General features: G+C 33.8%; 1 protein-coding gene across 3 annotated transcripts; it reads left to right on the top strand.

Annotated features, from left to right (window-relative positions):
• Positions 1–254: 254 nt before the first annotated feature.
• LOC112750415 (beta-glucosidase 11-like) lies at positions 255–23,502 on the top strand. 3 transcript variants are annotated; one of them, XM_025799129.2, is made up of 13 exons: positions 267–457; positions 545–614; positions 18,730–18,785; positions 18,920–18,995; positions 19,405–19,476; positions 19,579–19,666; positions 19,853–20,108; positions 20,973–21,088; positions 21,169–21,389; positions 21,669–21,700; positions 22,107–22,194; positions 22,904–22,994; positions 23,101–23,502. In XM_025799129.2, exons 1-13 carry the CDS (start codon positions 314–316, stop codon positions 23,333–23,335), a joined length of 1,545 nt encoding a protein of 514 aa, XP_025654914.1. In that variant the 5' UTR covers positions 267–313; the 3' UTR covers positions 23,336–23,502. The 3 variants fall into 3 exon arrangements, with proteins under 3 accessions (XP_072076011.1, XP_025654914.1, XP_072076014.1); XM_072219913.1 differs by having other exon boundaries at positions 392–457; positions 18,723–18,785; XM_072219910.1 differs by lacking the exons at positions 18,730–18,785; positions 18,920–18,995; positions 19,405–19,476; ... (6 more) ...; positions 22,904–22,994; positions 23,101–23,502 and adding an exon at positions 4,620–7,832 and having other exon boundaries at positions 255–457.
• The last annotated feature ends 221 nt before the right edge of the window (positions 23,503–23,723 follow it).

Raw genomic sequence — 23,723 nt, 5'->3', positions numbered from 1 at the left:
TAAATTATTATTTTTAGTTATAAAAATTTAAAATACTAATAAATTTATTTATAAATAAATTTAATATTTGATACTTTTATAAGATATAATTATTTTTTATAAATACAATTTTTTTGTTCAATCATAATAAATAAATTAATTCTCTAATATTTATACTAATAGAAATAATAGTTACTTTAATTGTATATCATATGCTTCTTTTGACATTAACATACATTATATATTTATTACTATATAGATGCTAGCTTCAACATGTTATAGGTATATTCTATTCCAAAAGAACTAACAATCTGAAAGCAGAAGAAGAAGGAGGATGTGGAAGAAGGGGTTTGTTGGGGTTGAATTATTATTATTATTAGTGTTGGTAGGTTCATCAGTTATATTAGTAGTTGATGGTTTGAGAAGAGATGAATACCCGCCTCACTTTGTGTTTGGTGCTTCAACATCTGCTTATCAGGTTCTTTAATTTCTCTTCTCTAATTAATTACATAGTTTTCATAAATGGAGTGCTAATTAATAAATAAGATATATGGTATGAGAAAAGGTAGAAGGTGCAGCAGATGAAGATGGAAGGAAGCCAAGCATATGGGATACCTTTGCACATGCCGGCAATGGTACTTCTATCTCTTCATTACTTACTGTATTTATTTTTCTTTTTTTCTTTCTTTTTTTTGGTCTGAATTAGTTTGGTCTTATGCACTCAGAATTTTTTTCTAGTGATATCTTAATTAGATTCGTTATTAACAATTTATTAGTGTTTTCAAAAAAATGGTAAATTAGTCTTTGATAGCAAAACAAAAATGTCCATCCAGAGTTTTGATGAGTTGTTTCTGAAAATTCTGTAGTAGCTAGTGGGCTCAATTTTTTTGATATGGAGGCTTTGTGTGTGTGTTATCTGGATATGGAGTCATGGGGTGCAATACAAAGATGTGGGGCAACTTTTTTATTACTGTCAGGTCCAACAATTCGAACCGTGCGAGTTATTTGAGTTTCATTTTTTGCAAAGCAAATCGGTAGGTCCGATTTGTGGATGAAGAGCTGTTGTAAATCCAGATGATGTAAATCGTACTGTCCGACTTGATAGAGGTGATTTTTTTTTTTGTGTTGGCTTATGAAATCGGAGGGTCTGATATGATTTTTTTATTAATTTTTTGAATTCACTAAACGTAATTGCATGGTCCGATTTGGTTCGGGCTTTAAATAAAAGTTGGTGAAAGTGGATCTGAGCCTAACAACAACTCGCATCCTCTTCTTCTCCTTCTTCAACGGCTCTTTACTCTGGTTTTTAGTTCCTGTCTTCTTTACTAGTTTCGCATGATAGTTAGAAATCCAAAACCAAAGTTTATGAGTTTGTTAATGTGATTGAGAGAAATGAGTGACAGAGTATTATTGAAGGTGTATTATTTTGGTCAGATTTTGTTACAAACATCTGAAGGAGTCAGATTTGTTTGTGAAAATCCGTTAGATGTTGTGATTCCTTTCACAATCTCATTTGAAGAGTTCAAAGGTGTGATCTGTGAACAGATTAATTCTCAGAGGGCAAGAAGAATATCTTGTATTCTGTATAGATATCCTATACAAGTGTTTGATGGATTCATCCAGTTTCAAACGAAATATGTAACGGACGAAGCGAGCATGCAAGATATGTTTTCCATGTATATTGAAAATCGGAGTCAACTCTTGTTCATCGAGTTGTATGTTGAGTTTGAGCAATCTGAGGCCGACCAGAATATTTTACGGGAAGATTACAATAGTGACAGTGAAGAAGAGTTCGAAAGCAACTACGAATTTGTTGGTTCAGATGGAGATGGGGTTGCAGGTGAGGGAGCTATAGCTCCGGATGTGTCTAAAATCTCTAAACATACCATAGTACACATTATTGATACCTTAGTTCACATTATTGATACATAAAATCTCTAAACATACCATAGTACAAATTATTGATACCATATTTCACATTATTGATACATAAAATCTCTAAACATACCATAGTCCGCATCATTATGAATACAGTAGTCCAAGTCATTAATACATAATATCCAACACATGCAAAGTACCCTAATCATAGTCCAAATTTTTAAGACAAAAATAAGAGTATTACACCAGAACTACTTTTTCATTGCCCACTTGACATCATTGATGAAGTTCTTGCATCTCTTTGCGGCTTTTTTGAACACAGATGGAGTGTATCGATTAGCGCTGCGACGTGGCGGATCAATCCTCAGATTGTAACCTTTGTCTTTGTCATCCGGAGTGTGTGCCTGACCTGTATACACAATAATAAAAACAATTAAATTTTGTGACATTAGGTAGTCAAACCAATATGGATACAACATTTCATTTAACAAAACTACACAAATCTACCGTTTAATAAGACAAATTCTCATTACTAATCAAACATGTAAAGCACAAGACAAAACATAATACCATCATTGCGGGATTCCTCATCCTCATCGAACTCCTCTATTTCATCCTTCTCATCATCGTCGTCCTCATCCGGTTCATCTACTATGTACGCATTCGTGTCTTGCTCGGGTGTGTTAGCATCTTCTTGAACAGGTCCCATGGAGACACGGTTAGGATTTTGACTATTAAGTACTCCGCGTCCACCTTCACTTCTACTAGAGTCAACAGATACGAACCTTCCAGAAGCGACCGATGAGGTATGGCAAGGGAGCCTCGCATCCAATGAATATCTACCCGCCAGAAACTCAGCTTGATTGCCATACTATGATTGTCTGGCATCTGCAGCCATGAACCCAAGCAATTGGCTAAAAGAACCTCCTTCTCCGGGATCAAACTGTGACATATGTAACACTCTAACTACCAAAGCTCACGCTTCCGGTTGCGCAACTCTGATAGCTCGGACATTACGACGACATTTATACTATTTAATATTAAAATATGAGCCTGTTTAAAACTTTAAACCGCAATACCGCTCCAAAAAATTACTTTCGTTCGATAACATACATCCATAGATACCATACAACTTACAAAAACTCACCAAGAGTACATCCATATATATACATATACATATAAATAATATTACAAGCATTATCCAATACAATTCCTAACCCTCTTACAAAATATACCAAGATAAAGGTGAGGGTACAATAAGTAACAATCTAAAGCAATATAGAACATCACAACAACAATTAAATAAACTCTTCGTGACTTCTATGCCCATATCTTGAAAGGGGAAAAATGTAGGGGGTGAGAACATCATCCTCGAAAGGGTTCTCAGTAGAGGGTTTTTGGGAATTACTGTAATAGGATACATGAAGATAAACCGTACCAGTGATTAATAACCGTCTTATGCCTCTTTTCAAAAACAACGGTTTACAATAGAAGTAAAGTCAAAAATCCTTTCTAAAAGAGGAACCGTTCGATTCTCAAAAACTCAAAAAGCCTTTCAAAACGGTTTATCTATGCTGAACCAAAATAGCCTTTCATACTTTTCCAAGCCAGAAACACAAAACCGAAATCAACCATCGGTCCATCTCATTTCAACCACGGCCCTAGGCCCAAACAATCCAACCATCAACCAATCACCACAATCCAACCGTCAACCAATCACCACAATCCAACAGGGTCCCAGATGCAAACACAGATAGGAAGCTCAAGCACAAACAAACAGTTACAGCAAGTAGAACAATTAGCAGTTAATCACAAAGGCAAACCAAATACAATATGCACACTCAAACAATGTCACATAGATGCATATAATGCATGCCTGTCCTAGTGGCTGATGATATCATCTGTCGGTTATCAAGCTAACCCGACGTGTCCGGTAGCTAACCCGGGCACAGTCTCTCTGTTGCACATTAATATCATTAGAGGGTATTTGCGCCCTGTCGCCATTAGAGGGTATATGCGCCCTGTCGCCATTAGAGGGCATCGGTGCCCTGTCATCCTTACAACTAGAGAGAAAACACAAGCATACTTGCTTACGACATTCATCTCAGCCATTCGGCTTAAATTCACAATTCATTCAATTGCATACATGCTTTTATATTCAACCATGGATCATCATCCATCTCAGCCATCCGACTCACGGTTCAATCCAGAACCAACCAATTTATCAATAAATACAGCCCTTCGGCTTAAATTCATAATTCATAGCCAGCCATACGGCTTATAACTCATTTGGCAATCAGCCATAATTCATATCATTCAAAGCCATTCCGGCTCACAACAAAACAGCACTTCCACATTCAACATCATCAATTCATAAAATCGGCATTTAAGCCATAAATCACTTTTTCTCAAATTATTTCACTTTGAACTCAAGTTTCAACTCTTTCAGCCTTGGCTTTAAAGATCTCATTTCTCAAATCATCTCAGGCTCTGACAAACCCTAATTTGACGGTTTATCTTGTATTGTATTTAGGGGATTTTATCACCTTTTACCCACATTTATTCAATGAAATAGCATGGTTTTATAATTTCTCCTTTAATTGTGCTTAAGAGTGAAAACATGCTTTTTAGGTCTTAAAATGAATAAATTTAATTCACCTTAGAGTTGTTTCTCTTGTTTTCTATTAGCTTTTGATTTTTATTTCCTCTTGCTACCATGAATTCTCGTTTTGCCTATGAGTGTGATTACAATTATGTTGTAGGTGATGAGGACTATAATAGAGATATGTATCAAGGATGGGACAACCAAAGGTGGAAGGAGCCATATGCATATGATCAATCCTTATGGCAACAACCCCCACCAATGCACTATGAAGAAGAGCCATTCTATGATGCATACCAATCAAATGGCTATGGTGAATCTCCTTGTGATTTTCAAGAACCACCACCATATGCCTATGATCCAAATCCTCAACATGACCCTCAACCACACTCACAAGTCTATTTTCAACAAACACCTCCATATGACCATGATCCTTACCCACCATACCAACCTCCTTTTGAACCATATGAGCCATACATGGAACCACAATTTCAAGATTACTCCCAAGAACCACCTCAATACACACCACCACCTTACCAAGAAGAACCACCTTCCTATAATGAACCCTTTCTCCAAGACAATGAACCCTCTTATCCACCCCAATCTCTAATGGATGAAACCCTTGATGTTCTTCTTCAAGGGCAAGATGAAATGAAAAGGGATGTGCAACAATTTGTAGCTACCATGACCAAGGTAGTAAATCATTTAGCCTCCCAATGCTTGAATATTCAAGGAACTCCTATAGCTACATGTGAAGGATCCAAGGAAGAGCATAGCATGAAGGAGAGATTGGAGACTCCGGTGGAGAAGGAGGAAGGCTACTTTGTGTTAGAACAATTGGAGAAGCCTATGATTATTGAAGAAAAGGAAGAAGTGGTTGAAGACTTAGGAGATGCGGAACCTCCATGGGAAGCTAAAATCAAAGAAAATCCCTCCAAGAAGAGTAAATTTGATGTTGAGGAGGAATGTGAACAACCTCCAAGGCATATTCTATATGAAGACTTGGAGAGAATGAAGCAAGAATTGAGTTCCCTTGGTGATGAAGATCATGCATCCAATCTTCTTGGTGAAGAATCCTTTGAATTTGAAGAACCTTCTCCCAATGAATTTGAAAGTGATGTGGAGGTAGATTTCTCTCAACCTCCCATTTATGACTTGAGTGATGGAGAAGAGTTAGATGAAGTTGATGAACAAAGGATTGAAAGTGAAAAAGTTTTTGAAAAGGTGGAGGCAATCAAGGAAGAAAACAAGGGAGTGGAGTTTACTAGCACATTGGAAATACCTCTCCCCAAGCCACCACCATCCACTCTCTCATTCAAGTGGGTAAATTCCTTATACTCAAGCTTTATTATTCCCCTTGAATATGGTTTGCTTGAAACGGATGGTCAACTTAGATATATTTGTGGCTTTAAGAGTAAAAAGGAGATGGTTAGTGGTTGGAAGCATCATTCTAGGTTCACTATGGTCATATGTCCAAAGCTTGATAGCAAAGGTTGGTGTATAACTAGAGTACATAGGTCTAGAAGGATGTTTGGTCACTTTGTTGAGAATTCACCTTGCTCACCACCCACATGGATTAATGATAATCAACTTGGAGATGGGTGTGAAGACAAAATATGGGATCCGGGAACACATGAGGATCAACATTGGGAGCCCATGGTTTGTGAAGAACTCCATCAAAGCTTGGAGATATTAATCTTGAATGATGGAGCTTATTGGAAATCCAAGCATTGGTGGAAGTTCCAAGATGAGTACAAGCACAAGCCAACTTGAGAGGAGCTCCCCATAAGTCCAACTTAAGGACAATAAATAAAAGTGCTAGGTGGGAGACACCCCACCATGGTAAAATCTTTTCATTTTCTCTTTTGAATATATGGGTAGAATTAGTTTAATTTCATGTTTTGGTAGTTTGTTAAGTGCATTTGATAGTTTAGTATGTTAAATAAGGTTTTATGGTGTTTTGGTAGCTATTTGGAAGTTTGGAATGCTTGGATTGGTGTAAAAAAACATACCAAAAATTTTTGAAAAAACAGAGCACCATCCACGCGTACGCGCACTGCGTGCGTACGGGTGCATCAAGCATTTTCGACCATCCACGCGAGCGCGCCATGCACGCGTACGCGTGGGTTGAGAAGTTCCACCTTCCGTGCATTAACCCGAGAGTTAGGCCCGCACTATGCGCGCGTTGTGCCTTTGGCACAACCCCACTTGCGCGTACGCGCACATGACGCGTACGCGCCACTCTCGAAATAAGCCATCGACGCGGGCGCGCCATGTGCGCGTACGCGTGGATGCCCTTCCTTCACTACATTTCTTTTCTTCTCATTTTTCCATTTCTTTCCTTCTCCTTTCTTCTCCCCTCCTCCTACCCCTCATCCAACACTTCCAAACACCATGGATAACCATTTATTTTAGTTAGCTTTAGTTTAGTTTTCATTTTATTTTCTCTCTTTTCATCATAAGTGTTGGATTATTGACTTTGTTTACTATGCATTGCTTCCCCCTTATTGCCTAAATGCTAATTTAGCATTAATGTTTTTAGATAATCTTTGTTGGATCCTATGATTGAGGTTATATTTTGCTACTTGGTCTTGAGTTTTTCATGCTTATCTTTTGAAAAATACCAAGTGATGAGAATTGCCTTCGAGCTTGTAACTCTTCTTGAATTACATGATTTGGCCACCATGTGATTTGAGCCTTATTTTGTGATTAGGCAACCACTTGATGATGGATGATGATGTGCATTTACCTTAATGCATGGTATTTCATGATCATATGTATCCATATGTGTTTGACTTGAATGCTTTCATGCTTCTTTAATGCTTGTTTTACCTTACAAGTTTACTTAAAGCATCTCAAGCATACTAGAATGAGTAAAGTGCATGCTTCTTTTGTGACATAACTTTTATGCTAATGTGTGTTCTAAACCGCGCAATTTAGAATTCACACACCTATTTGTCATTAATGTCACACTAATTCGCTCACTCAATTCTAGTGATTTACCTCACTCCAACAATGTATGCTTCCTTGTTTTTATATCTTCTCATCTTATGGTGTTATATCTTTGTTCTCCATGCACAATGCACCACAAGCAAACATGGAAGCAAGACTAAGAACACGCAACAATCCGGAGATTCGCCGTCCCCCCTTGCTCAACTTTGAATGCACCGAGGACGGTGCAAACTTTTAAGTGTGGCGAGGTCGTCCGACCGGTCGGCGATTTTGGGTGACAAGTTTCTAATTCCAACACTTTTGCATTTCATTCTAGGATTTTAGGATTTTTACTTGCATTCTCTTAATTTTTGCATATGTATACACAATAAGCTTAGTCAAAATAATAAATTTTCAAGGATTTCTATCTATAGGGCACCAATTGATTTGAGTGAAAACTTTTCATAGAACTTGCTTGAAATATATATATTGTGGATCATATTTTTGAGCTAAGAACACAAGCTTGTGAGTTTTGAGCCTAATGGTGTGGTTACACCTTATAACCACTTATTTTCCATTCTTGTGTGTATTATTCTCTTTCTATGATTGTAATCTTTGATTTATTTGATTCTTTATGTCCATTATTTTGTGTATTCATGCATTTATATGATTGAGGCCATCATTTCATTTAGCTCACTTACCCAAATAGCCTTACCTTTGATCTTCCATTGTTAGCCAATTTGAGCCTACGCTTAACCCACTTTATTCTTATTTTAGCACATTACAAGCCTAACGCGGAAAACAATAAATTTCCTTAATTTGGATCTTTGATTAGCTTAGGCTAGTGTGTGTGAGTATCATTCAAGTGTGGGAATCTTGGGACATTGGGTGAATAAAAGGGTGTATTTTGTATTATTATTGGAAATATTGGTAATTGGGTACATACTCATGTATTAATCAAATGTAAAACCTTATGCATTGAGGATTTTGTATATAGAAAGAAAAAAAAATGAGAAAAACAAAAGAAAAAGAAAAGAAAAAAACAATATGGAAAAAAAGAAAAAAAAATTAAGAAAAACAAAAGAAAAAGAAAAAGCAATAAAGGGGACAAAATGCCCCAAAGCAAAGTGAAGCTCAATAAAGATCAATGCATAAGTGTTGTGAAATGAAAAGAAAATGCATGAGTATGTGAAAAAGTGAAGAATGGGTAGTTAGGTTAGAACTTAATTGTATAGGATGTCATAGGTTAGGTGGGAAGTCTAAGCTTATCAAAGATTCAAATTTCAAGCTCACTTAACCAAACATGCATCCTACCTTGACCCTAGCCCCATTACAACCAAAGAAAAGACCTCATGATACTTGTATGCATGCATGAAATATATGTTGATTGTTAGAAGAAGAACAAATCTTAGAAAGCATGATTAGGAGAGAATTGAGTGAATCAACCCCTAAACACTTGAGCGAATAGAGTGCAAACACATCCGGTGAGGGTTTGATGCTCAATTACATGTTTTCACCTATGATCATAATTTTCATGCAAGTTTGTAAAAATATTTAATAACTCAATTCAATTGTGGATTAGACTTGCTAGTCCTTAGCCCTTGTGCATATATGCTTCTTGGGAATTGATTTATTTTGACCAAGCAATTGCATTCATTTAGATAGTTGCATATAGGTAGATTGCATTTAGTTAGTTTTCATTGAATAAATGTTGATGCCCTTTGCTTTTTCTTGGCTTAAGCATGAGGACATGCTTGGTTTAAGTGTGGCGAGGTTGACAAACCCCAATTTGACGGTTTATCTTGTATTGTATTTAGGGGATTTTATCACCTTTTACCCACATTTATTCAATGAAATAGCATGGTTTTATAATTTCTCCTTTAATTGTGCTTAAGAGTGAAAACATGCTTTTTAGGTCTTAAAATGAATAAATTTAATTCACCTTGATTCCATTAGATGCCTTGATATGTTTGTTAAGTGATTTAAGGTTTAGGAGGCAAAGATTGGATCAAGGGAATGAAGAAAGAAAGCATGAAAAGTTGGAGAACTCATGAAGAAATGAAAGAACCAAAAAGCTGTCAAGCCGACCTCTTCGCACTTAAACGACCATAACTTGAGCTACAGAGGTCCAAATGATGCGGTTCCAGTTGGGTTGGAAAGCTAACATCCGGGGCTTCGAAACGATATAAGATTTGCCATAGTTGCTACACGTATGGTGGCGCGCACGCGCAAAGTACGCGCATGCGCCGTTGCTGCCACCTGGTTCACTTAAAGCAAAACGTGGCCAGCGATTTTAGAAGCCTTGTGGGCCCAATCCAACTCATTTCTGATGCTATTTAAGCCAAGGATTGAAGAGGGAAACATATGTTAGTTACCAATTAGTTTTAGTTTAGTTTTAGAAGTAGTTTCTAGAGAGAGAAGCTCTCACTTCTCTCTAGAATTAGGATTAGGATTAGGATTAGTTCTTAGATCTAGGTTTTAATCTTTGCTTTCTTCTACTTCTACCTTTCAATTCTTTGTTGCTACATTCATCTTCTTCTATTCTTTTGTTGTAATTTCCTTTATGTTGTTCTTACATTTTGTTGTAGATCTAGTATTGTTCTTTCTACATTCTTCCAATTCAATAAGAGGTAATTCATAATAAATGTGTCTTCTTTGCTCTTCCATTGTTGATCTCTTGTTTTTGTAGTTATAGACTCCTTTAATTCTTGCATTTAATAATGTTTACTTTTATTGCACTCTATGTGTTTGTTGAAATGTCTCTTTTAGTTTTAGTGTAGATTTTGTTCCTCTTGGCCTAGGTAAAGTAATTAGTAACTCTTGAGTTATCTAATTCCTTTGTTGATTGATAATTGGAGAGATTGCTAATTGATTTGAATGCCTCTAAAGCTAGTCTTTCCTTTAGGAGTTGATTAGGATTTGAGGAATCAAATTGATTCATCCACTTGACTTTCCTCCATGGTTAGAGGTTAACTAAGTGGGAGCAATGGACAATTTGTCATCACAATTGAGGAGGATAACTAGGATAGGACTTCTAGTTCTCATATCTTGCCAAGAGCTTTGTTAGTTGTTAGTTTATTTTCTTTGCCATTTATACTTCTTGTCCAAAAGCTTAAAAAACCCCTAATATAATTCACAACCAATAACAAGACACTTCATTACAATTCCTAGGGAGAACGACCCGAGGTTTGAATACTTCGGTTTATTAATTTTAGGGGTTTGTTACTTGTGACAAACAATTTTTTTGTATGAAAGGATTAGTGATTGGTTTAGAAACTATACTTGCAACGAGAATTCATTAGTGAAATTCTAAACCGTCAAAAATCCATTCGTCAGGCTCATAAGCCATTTTTCTCAAAGTAAGTTCCCCTTTTAAAAACAATGCCACTTTCGGCATCCTCTTTCCACAACTTCCATAACCATGGCAAGTTAAAGATTCATTTTTGAAACATTAAAAATCATTCATCCAATAAGGGGATTTTATAACAAAAGTTTCTCGGCAGAGTCCCAAGTTTTTAGGGAAGGTCAACCTGTATCAATTCCTTAAAATTCATTGAAACTCTTAAAATCATAGATTCTCGGTTCAAGTAAATAAAACTGAATTTATTATGAAATCGAGCCATACAAAATCACAAGTTCCAACCCGGTCCAAAAATCAACTCATTTGAAATGGAACCGGTTCATTTGAATCAAACCACTTTCAGGTTTCTTTTTGGAACCCATTTTTCTAACTCTTCCAAAATGCCTCAAACTTAATTACTCAATCAAAAGTCTAGATTCCTTTAAAATAACTAAAAACCCCTTTTTGTATTGAAATCAATATTTGAGCATCATTCTTTCCATTAGTGATTCAAACGGTACAAATAGTTCATTTCTAAATAAGCCGAACTCAACGCATAAAGTTCATTAAATAAATTAAGCTTGAAAATATAAATATTCTCTTAACAAATCAAATAATACAATTTCTCAAATCCAACCCTTTTTAAATAACTTTTCAAACAAGACTAGGATTTTTGTAGAAATTTCGATTGCACCTCCCCTAAAACTTGGACTTTTGCCACCCGGTTCGGGTCCCAACTAAACCGTTCCTCATTCCTTTTCAACAACACAAAACCAGAAATCAATTCAAAGCAAGCTAAATCCAACGATCGCCTCAGTGGCGTATCTCAAGGATACCATTTCAAAATCAACTCAATATCAATCGATTTAACTCATTTCCAAAGCTTTAAAGAATCGGTTCAGCAATAAATCATTTGTCCAAAACTAAGTCAATTAAAGTAAACCAGGCTGAATTCAAAAATGCATTCGACTTTTCACATCATCAAAATAATCAACTCAAACCAAATCAATCCTCAACGGATTAAACTCAGATTTCAAATCTTTCAAGAATTAGCTTCAAAACATTACATTTCACAAAGCCGCACAACAATTCAGCCAAACCAACATCCATAAACATTCGAGTCAATCAAATAATACATAAGGCAGATAGAATCACCACATACACAATATCTCACATCAGTATCCATATGTAATAATTCCAATACATAAAACATAGTTTTTGGAAAGTGCCCCTATCTCAAAACGCAATTCCATAACCGAAATAACTCATCAAGTCTTTTCCGCCTCAAATCGAACTGACGGCAACCAAAACCTCAGCTCCAAGCCACTTTCGCAACAGTCTCAACAACTCTAATCGCAACATACAATAACCGAAACTCAATCTCATAGCAATTAATGCCGCAAAACGTCAGCGTATGATAATAAAGCAGCGATTAAAGGACTCTTCCAAACAAAACGCTTACCGTACTCGAGGGAACCAAGTAGCGGCTGCACCAGTGGCGGTTCCGGTAACACCAACGTCACAGCCGGTGACCAGAGCGACAGCAACTCGCGGTAAACTCCTGACAGAACCAGCCTTAGCAACAACTCTCATGGCCCATGGAGAAATTAACGGATAAAGAAGCTGAAGCAGAGTTAGAGCTTACCATCATAGAAGACTCAGTGGCTGTTTCCGCAGCAGAGGTGGTGGCAGCGAGGTTTTCCAGCGGCCAGAACAATAGCAACAGCATTAACCAAAACAGAGCAGGATCGGGATGAGCGGCAAAGCCTTAGAACAGTCCCGGCTAACTCCATTAAAGACGACCAGAACCCTTTCTGACGGCGGCGCTCAAGAAGTCCGGCGATGACGACGGCGGCACAGGCAGCGGCAGTGACGCGACCCTCCTGGCGGCGTCCATCTCCCTCGCGCGTCTCTGCTCTGGTGATGGCTGAACGGCGACAACATGGGCTCCACGGCGAGGAGCGACCGCGGCCACCCAAGTCCCGCGAAGACGGCGGCGGATGCAAGGCTATTTCGCGGCGGCAACTGCACGGGGGTGATGACAAACTGGAGCCTGAACAGCAGTGAGTTGAACGCGGTTCTGGGCAACGCAGCAGCTCCTCCTTCCCGGCATGCTCCCTGGACGACTGTGGCGGCGCGACCCTCTCGCTCTCTTGCCTATTCCTCACTCTCTCAGGTCCCCCTTTCAGCTTCTTTTCTTTCATGGTGAAGAAAACCGTGTGGGTGTGGGCTGCGAAGCACAGCTCGCAGTGAGGCGGCTGAGGACGATGGCGGCGCGGTGAACTCCCTTCCCTTCCCCCTTCACGCCGGCGACCCCTTCTTCCTTCTCCCTCAATTTCACTTTCTGCTTCTGTTTCCTTCCTTTCATGGAAAAGGAGAAAGGAAACCGTGCGTGTATTGCCGCTGCTGTTGGAAGGGAAGGCTGCAGTAGCTATAGGAAAACCGGGTCGGGTTAGGATTTTTAGGGTTAGGGTTTCATTTCAAAAATTAAGGTTAAGGGTACTTTGGTAATTTCAAAAAAATTGGAAATATGTAGTAATTGAAACCCAAATTAAACCCAACACTAATTGTATATAGAAAATACTATTTGCTCATTAATTTTACAAATTATTTTCAATAAAATGTCAAAATTTAAAATTAGAAATAATATACTTAATTTCTTTATTTTCTAAAATAGCAGTACTAATATTTAAAATATTAGTTACTTAGTCCAAAACATATAAAATCCTTATTATTTCACAACTACCAACTTTATAATTCAAATATAGAAAATAATCCAATAATTATAAAATTGGATAATAATCATAACTCATCTCAAGTCCAATAAATCAAAACTTGCCTTAATTACCTTTTAATAAAATAATTTATGAAATTAAGGCTATAAATAACCATATGATTTGAGACTTGATCATAATAAGACTTTTCAAGAGTTTTGGATCTTACAACATACCCCAATATTGTTGATGCATTGGAAATGACGGGGTGAACTGTGTCTGAGGTACGTGCTGGCTTGAGAATTGAGGTTGTTCTTGTGGAAGTGGAATCGGAATAGATGTTTGCGGCAACTGTGGATCCAGTTCCTCATTGTTATCATCCATGCCCTCATTATCCTCATCCATACCCTCATTACCCTCATCCATGTCCTGATTATCCTCATCATTGTCTTGACCCACAAGATTCGACAAGTTCAACCGGTCCCCATATTTTGACCGGTACCACAACATGTAAGTTTCCAATGGATGCGGTGAATTCATGGGAAGCTCAGAAAGAACGTAGTTATACCTGTTTGTCCAATACATAACCCAACTTGAATGATTCGGTGTTGTGGCCCAGTTAAGATTCTTAGGACCAGTCAAGACTTCTCCATGGGCCTTGTCCAGACTCCGCTCTTCAGGAGGTACTCCCTGTACGAAACCGAACTGTCGCCTAAACCTATCGGTAGCATGCCACTCGATACATTCAAATGACACCAACGGAACAGTAGCGGTCCACACAACCGACTGCATATAGATTTCAGCAGGAATGATGTTCGGATCCACGCGATCCACAACATATGCAACCCACACAAACCGGGAATAAAGAAAAAAGAAACTACTGATTACAACCCAGAATATCAATAACAACAACAATGCAAGAGAGCTTCATAATTATGTCTCAGGACACCAAAACCAAAACTAAGAATTTTTTAATTAGAACACACCTGGCCTTCTTGGAGGTCATCAAAGGCCTTCCTAAAGTGAGCTAGATTAAGATATCTATATCGTCTGTCCCCACGCTCCCAATTACGCCACCTAATATCATATATTCAATTAGCTAAACTGGATTTTAAATATAAAGTTACAGGTAGATTGTAACGTAATATTACTTGTTGGCTAGTGGAAAATTGTGGGGTTCCCTAGGAAGCGGCGATAGGTATGGCATTCGGATTCAAGCCCAACCGAACAGAAGTGTTATTGGACCATCCATTTCCTTACAGTTATAACGAGATGCCCTGCATAATGCCCTGTAGAGGTGTGCTAGGCATGCTGATCCCCAACTATACTGTCCAATATTGGCAAAATCACGAAGCAAGGGTAGATACTTCCAGTGCACACCTGCCCTAGATTTATCCCCAAACAAGATCGTCCCGATCAGCAACATAATGTGACACTTCACATACCTCTGTATACTTATTTCATCAGTCAACTGAATATTTTCTTTTAGATCCCGCAGCCAAGTTAGTTTTATGCAGCATCCTCTACAGTCTGACTTACGCGGTGCAACTCCAAACTGATGCAAACACTCCGCCTCTAATGCTGGGAAACTACTCATTGTCATCCCAGTAACTGGAAGACCATCCGTCGGAAGACCAAGAATTAGAGCAACATCTTCAAGACTTACGGCACATTCACCAATTGGAAGGTGAAACGTATGTGTATCAGGGTGCCAGCGTTCGATTAGAGCATTCACGAGTGCTTTCTGATTTTGTACGACACCAATTTGAGATGCATGATAAAATCCAATAACTCGTAAATGCTCCTCCACTCGATCGTTGTACCGATCCGACGGAACTGGATTATCACAGGTCAACATTCTTAATTTCTGCAAGAAACATAATAAATTATTAGTCAACTCATTAACTACTATTATTATATTACTTACTACTAGAGGACAAGATTTTTTAAGCTACAGCCACTCATTAACAAAATCTGCACAACTAACTCAATAACAAATATTACTTGAAACCTATGTCATAAATTTTTTAACTTAATTCGACTAAAACAAATAATTAGTGCTTCAGTCAACTCATTATTAATAACATTAACTAATGAGTAGATATAAATAGATTCATAATACATACATATATATACATTCTTAATCAAATCTTAAGAAAAATAGTAAACTTGAGATGTTGTTTATTTATTTATTTGCGACATGGAAAAGAATTTCCTAATCAAATCTTAACATTACTATTATTTGTAATATCAATTATTTATTAACTATAACTATAAGTTAGGTAAAATTACATACATAATTTCTAAATTTCAAAAAATATTAATAATTTCTGTCATTTTCTTCTTAAATTTATTTTCTAATAACAATAATAATTAACTTTCTAAGAATCATAATTACAATTAACTACGAATAAAGTAACACACTTTTAAAAATTAATAATAACCATTCGGTTTTTATTTATTTATTCTGTGTGCAAGGCCACAATAATATTTAATGTTCTAATAATTATAAATAATTAAATATTTATAAAATTTTTCAAAAAAAACTTTCTATCCAAAAATTAATAACAATTCGGTTAACATTTTTTAATTTATTTTCTACATATTTTCATATTTTTCCTTCTTCCAACATTATAATAATTATAATAAAAAATATTAAAAAAATTAAAAAAAACTATTGCGGTTTTCTTTTAAACTGCAACATAGTCCAACAATGTTTATACCATTAACACACTAACAATAATAATAACTAACACACTAACAATAATTATTTTTATCCAGAAATCGTGAAAAATTTAACGAAAAATATTAAAAATAGTCCTAACCATTCTATACCTAATTCTAAGTTCAGATCTTAACAATAATAATAACAACAACTAAGTTTCAACAATAATAATTATAATAATAAAAATAAAAAAAATTAAAATAAACTTACATAATCAGAATGACTAAGATAGTGCATTATATGAAGTTCAGAGCAATCAACATCTTTAGATTTATTTTTTTTGGCATTTTCTTATCTTCTTCACCATGCAAACCCACCAGCAGCAGAAAAAGGAAACACAACTATGGAGTTTTGAGGTTGAAAATGAAAGCTGAATGAAATAACTCGGATGGTGGGTGAGACTCCTTAATGCATCCATCATTTTGGTCTGTGGGGCACCGTTTGGGGAAATACAATTGCTCGACGCGTGGCCACCATGCAACAAAACGGACCATCCGTTTTCGTTGCACCAAATTAGACCCTCGGTTTTGCAAAACCTTTGTCGCACAGTCCGATTTCTTCAACATCTGACACCACATCCTTGTTTACCCCCGCGGTTCCCATAACCCGGTAAAGCACACCCCTTTGATCCATATAAAAATTAAAAAGTGGTAGCTAGTGATTCTTCCCTTTTTGAGGTTCAGAGTGTAATAAAGTATAGAAAAGTCTTTGATTTTTATTTAGAATATTAGATAAATTAGTTTTAAATAAAATTAATATTTTAATCGCTAATATTTTTCAAGACAAATCAATCTTTAATTTAATTTTTTAAAAGTAAAATGATTGAGAGATTAAATTATTTAAATTTTTTATAAATAAGAAACTAATTTATCTTATGTTCTAAAAGATTATGTAATTAATTTTTTCGTTAAAAATAAATTTATTCTATGAAAAAGTTATTACGCTTAATTTGGAGTTTGACATTTGTTTTTTTTCCGAATCTATCTGATGCACGCACATTGTTTTAATTTAATAGTTGGTAATAAAATATTCCACCTCAAACGAAGAGAAGTAGTTCACACACCATGACAAACATAAACTTAGAAATTAAAAAATATACTATCATGAAAAACCAGAACAATAATGATTCGGTCATGGCACTACAAGAAAAAAAATGTTTTAAAAACGTGATAGAAAAGAATCAATAGCTACGCTTTTATGAAAAAAACGATTAATTAGAAATTTGGCCACACTTTTAGAGCATAACAAAAACCAAACCAATAAACAAATTTCTAAAAATTTGGTTGTATGTCCATTTTTTAACACGCTTTAAAAGCGTAACTACAAATTATACATACGATCGCGCTTTTAAATGTAACAATAGATAAAAATATAACAAAAAATAAACATGTCAATAGATTGATGAAAATATGACAATAGAGTAATCGAGACACTTTTAAAAGCATGTCAATAGTTTAAAAAATATGACAAGAAGCTATTGTTATTAAGTTTTTTTTTCATTTTTCGACACGTTTTAAAATATAGCAATAAACTGTTTTTCTTATAGTGTGACTTCATGTTGAACAAGAAATTTCTTTCTTTTCTGGTACATATCTCTTGATAAATACCATCAAGTTTATTTCTACCTACTCATGGCTCTCTCATGGTTGGATTGATCTAAGTTCTTTCTCCAGTCATTCGCAATAATTTCAGCTGATTTTTTGTGTACGCTTAATACGATTGTTTTGCATTATCATACTCTTTTTTGTTTGCTAACTGAAATTCAAATCCTTCTAAGTATTCAATTCAACAAATTATAACTCAGGCTTAGGGATGAAAATAGGTCAGGTTAGACCAGGTCAGACTTTATTCTTAACAGATTTGGTCTGTCATGTAGTCAATTGACTTGAGTCTAGCCTGTAATTTATTATAGACTTTTTTTAAAGTACTAAGCCTGACTTGGCTTCGCCTGAAACCTGTTAAAAGGCCTGATAATTTTTTTTTACAAAAATAAGAATATTAGTTAAAAAAAAGTATTTTTTTAATAAAACTATTTAAGTGTAATATTTCATATTTAATATTTATAAAAAAATTTAAATTTTAAAGTATTTAAAATATACAAAACTATTTATAATTAAATATAATAAATTTTAAATATTTCATAATTTTATTAATAATAAAAATTATTTATATATATAATTATGTATTAACAAGCCTAGACAGACTTGACAGGCCAATAAAACTAATTAGTTAATCTGGGTCTTACCTATTAACATAATAAGGCTTTTAAAAAAGGCTGAATCTGTGCCTATTTTATAACAGACCAGGCCAGATCAGACCAAACACAGATCAGGCTACAGGTCCCTGGCAAGCCGCCTGACCTTTTTTCACCTCTATTTAGGCTTCTCTCAAGAGAAATGGTAGGAACCAACAAATTAAATAAGTTATAGGAAGTTTAAGTACATTCATAAGTGACTAGTGTAAAATTTAACAAGTAACAGAAAAGTTGCTAGAACTCATGTTACAAAATCCTTACTTACTTTACAACATGAATTAACCTCTTTCCAATTTAAGTTTACAGCAAATATGTACAAGGGTAATGGAGACACTGGATGCGATCAATATCACAAATATAAGGTGAGTATATATATTTAATTATATACCATGACTCGGCCCAAGGAAATTAAATCTTTCATCTTTGACAAATATATCATATCTTATATCGAATAATTATTAATTATAAGTACTTGTTGATCCAAATATTCATGCAGGAAGATGTACAGCTCATGACCAAAATGGGATTAGATGCCTATAGATTTTCGATATCATGGTCAAGACTTATTCCAGGTGATCGAATTATATATTACCTGATAACGATGCAAGCTAATTAAGTGAAGTTTAATATTCTAGTATTGAAATAAATGATGTCTAGAAGGTGGAAAAAATATTTATTTTTTTTAAAGATAATTAAATGACATTATTTTTTATATTATTTTTTTAAAATATGTATTTTGTATTAAAATACATATCTTATACTACTATTTATTTAATAGGACTATTAGTATACAAATTTATTTAATATTATTGTATAATTTTTTAAATAAATATTTCTTTTGGAATAAAACAAAGTTTATAAATAGATGTTTAATCATTTTATACAAAAAAATATTAAAAATGGATATTATCGTTTTTATTTTAATAATATCAGTATTTGTTGTGAGTTTTGAATTTTGAATTTTTTTTTAATTACCACCAGATGGAAAAGGTCCAATCAATCAAAAGGGACTACAATATTACAACAATCTTATCAATGAACTTATAAGTCAAGGTTATGTGCAATCTATATCTTTAGTTTATAATAATGTTTTAACTAATAACTAAGAGAAGTCCTTCCATTATTTATTTTTGTCTGTTTCTCTTCCTCTTGTAGGAATTCAAGCACACGTTACATTACATCACTGGGACCTACCACAAGCTCTTGAGGATGAATATGGAGGATGGGTTAATAAAAAAATTGTGTATGGTTCCCATACTTCAAATATCTAATTGCATGCATGATCATCTTAGAAAATAAAGTACTAAATAAAAATTACACACAAAAAATTATATTACCGACAAGGTTAGTCATGTTTGAAGTAAATTTGTTAAACTAATCAAATTTTATGTTTATACGTCCAAATTTGTGTACATTCATATTTTTGTAGAAAAGACTTCACAGCATATGCAGATGTGTGCTTTAGAGAGTTTGGAGACAGAGTCAAACATTGGACCACAATGAATGAGGGAAATGCTTTTGCAGAAGGTGGTTATGATATAGGATTCTTACCACCTCAACATTGTTCTCCTTCTTCTATATTTAATTGCTCTAAGGGGAATTCTTCAACTGAGCCATATTTGGTAACACATAATATGTTATTAGCTCATGCATCTGCTGCAACATTGTATAGAAACAAGTATCAGGTAATTAGGTAGCATTTGTTTTCTGGTACTGGAAGATTGAAATTCAGTATCATGTTTGTTAGTCTATGCACTGGTATTAAAATTTCAGTCTTTATTTCTAAAATTTTAGTATTTTAGTACCACCAAAAAGTGAGAACACATGAGACTGAAATTTTTGGAGATAAAGACTGAAATTTTAATACCAGTCCGTAGACTAACAAACATAATATTTTATATTTAAAATATCCCGTTTCAATTAATTAATTTCAACTTTATTTTTTGTGCAAATTAAATTAGACTTTCATTCCTATTTCAATCTCTATCTCTCAATTTACACCAAACATAATACTGAGATTAATTTTTAATCTCTGTCTCTCAGTCTCTCTTTCAAATACTACTTTAATGTCTACTATTTCATTCATATTGATCTTCCTTCTAAATTTGGTAACATAATTGTGAAGATGTTACACATAAGGCTCTGGTTAGATCAAATTCGAGAATCTAATCCGAAAATAATTTAACAATTTAGCTAACATGTATTTTAAGAGTATATAAATTATTAATTAAAAGAATTTGTATAAAAAATATAAAATTGTATTTTTAATAATTTGTCCTTAAAACATGTCATAGCATATATCAGATTAATTTGAATTTTCTATAATACATAATTGAATTAGATATTATAAGTGATAACATTATAAAATTTTTCAAGTAAGATAAAACTTAAGAGGTATGTTACAATCCTATATAAAAGAAAATCATATAAATTTTAAAATAAGAACCCTAGATTATGTAAGAATGTAATAAAATAAAGTATGAAATCTTATAATTCATATATGAAATCTATTTATAAATTTACTATTAAGCAACCTATGTTTCATGCAGTTCAAGCAACATGGATTTATTGGGTTTAATCTTATTACTTATGGTTTTGTTCCTCTGACAAATTCTAGTGAAGATATAACTGCTGTTCAGAGGGCTCAAGACTTCTATCATGGGTGGTAAGTAATTAAGATATTAATTATAACTATATTTCTGTTTACATAATTCAATTGGATTTGTATGTGTTTTATGATTGTAGGTTTTTGAATCCATTTACTTTTGGAGATTACCCTGAAACCATGAAAAAGAATGTTGGCTCAAGGCTCCCAATATTCACAAAAAGTGAATCAAATTTGGTGAAAGGTTCCATTGATTTTCTAGGAATAAATTTTTACTTTTCATTTTATGTTAAGGACAATCCTAGAAGCTTATATATAAAGGAAAGAGACTATGCTGCAGATATAGCGGCGGAATTTATAGGTAGGTTTATATTATATCTTATTGGATGATGCTAGATGATCAAATTATTTTGATAATTAAGTTCAACCAAGTTAGTTTAATAATTTAAAGATTATCAGTAATTTTAGTTCAAGAAAAAGAAGAAGAAAAAAGAGAGACAAAAAAGATTAGTTAAACTTAATTATAAAAATAATTTGTTCATCTATTATTTTTCTTATCTTTATTTACTTGACACTAAAGCTATCACCTATTTAAGTTTGAGAAATAAAAACTTCTAATTATATTCTTTTTTTAATGTAGTTTATACCTCAAACGAAGCATCTACTGATGAGGTAATAGCAGCATTTAACTTTTTTATCCTTGTCAAAAGTATTAAAATATTTTTAAATTTTATTTTATTTTAAAAATTTTATTTACATCAAATACATATCTCACAGTTAATTTTTTTTAAAAATTATGATTAATTTAGCAATAGCTTCACAAAGACAATTTTTAACACAAATAAATATCAAACATTATTGTTGGTGGATTGGTTTTAAATTTTTTGATAATTTAACTGTCAGAAGTATAAATAAAAATTTTTTAAAATAAAATTAAAACAAAATAAATTTTAAAATTATTTTAAAATTTTTTGATAAATTTCGATAAAAAAATATACTTTACTGTAAATTTTATCTTTTAATCTTTATGAATGGGTGATGTTTTATACTAACTAATTGATTGGCTGGTACGGTTCAGATTCCAATTACTCCATGGACTTTGCAAGGGTTGCTTGACTCATTGAAGAATATCTATGGAAATTTTCCAATTTACATTCACGAAAATGGTTTGCTTCTCTTGTCTTGTCTCGTTTGAGAACAAATTAAATTGGTTTAATCTTTTGAAAATTGATGAAATTCATCATTACACTCGTCTATTTATGCAAATGACGTTGACTTCTCTTTAAGAATAATTTATGTTTTTTTAAAATAATCAAGACGGACTAGATTAAATTTCTATTGATTATTGTGTTCCGATGACATTAAAGCTTCGTTGGTTTCTAAGAACATGATACGACAAGACATTGAGAAAAAAATAGGATAAGATTCTGATAGACAGAAATACAAAATTTTATATTTTTGTATTTTATTTGGTGATAAACTGAAACAAATTATGAAAATTTAATTTATTCTCATTTTTTTATTTAAAAATTTGAGATAAAAAATATAATAATAAAAAATATAATTATGAAAAATTAACAAGAATAATAAAAGAAAAAATAAAAAATAAGTTGTGTTCCTTGTTAGTTTCTCTGTGTCTTTCCTGTCAGGATGAACACAAAATACACTAATTCAGTGTCTCTGAATACATTATCTCTGTCCATATCTCCTCTGTCAAACATAATTTTATGTCTCTGTATTCCTATCTCAATATCATGTCTTTGTAAACAAACGCAACCTAAGATCTCAAAACTCAAAAGCTTCCAATCATTCTTTTGTCAAAGAAACCAATCCTAGAATGATATGATTATGGTAATTATTCTATGGACTTCACAGGCCAACAAAAACATAGAAATTCATCACTGGAAGACTGGCCAAGGATAAATTACTTACAAGAATACATTGGAAGTATACTTCATATGCTAAGGTAGTAGTTCCATTTTTATTTTTAGCAGTTTTCTGTTTTTTCATAAAAGTTTATTGAACCTTTGCTAATTCAATTTTTAATCTTTTATTTTTGTGATTGTTGAAAGGAATGGACATGACATAAGAGGCTATTTTGTATGGTCGTTCATGGATGTGTTTGAATTATTGAGTGGATATGAATTCACTTATGGCCTTTATTACATTGATTTGAAGGACCCCACTTTGAGGAGACAACCTAAGTTCTCTTCTGTTTGGTACTCTAACTTCCTCAACAACAGAACTATGGACCCAATGGTGGCCATGCAAATTGAAAAGAACTCCTTATTACAAAAATCCATTTAATAATGTATAAAGACTAGTTAAAATCTAAGTGATATGAGTTTGTACTATGATCATGATTTGGTGGTACTTGGTGTAGCATGCCAAAGAATAATTAAATGACAATTAATGGAATTATGGAAAGTTAATTAGTATAATCAACATGAGATTGTATATATATTTCCTATAATATTTGGATAATGAATGTTTTGAAGCATTTACATTTTATATATGTATGACATAGCATATCCAAATTTTCAGAACTAATTTTGTCCTTCCGAATTTAAGAATGATGTGAATAAAATTATAGAGAGTAGGTTGAAGACACGATATTGTCATTATTTTCCTATTTCGAATATTTTAAATTTATCATTTTTAATGGTAGAGAGTATATTTACAAGGATTCCGACGC

Source organism: Arachis hypogaea, chromosome 2, assembly GCF_003086295.3.
Source record: "Arachis hypogaea cultivar Tifrunner chromosome 2, arahy.Tifrunner.gnm2.J5K5, whole genome shotgun sequence".
NCBI classification, from domain to species: Eukaryota; Viridiplantae; Streptophyta; class Magnoliopsida; order Fabales; family Fabaceae; genus Arachis; species Arachis hypogaea.
Note: the sequence above shows the minus strand (reverse complement) of the source record. Positions and strands in the feature narration are given on the sequence as shown.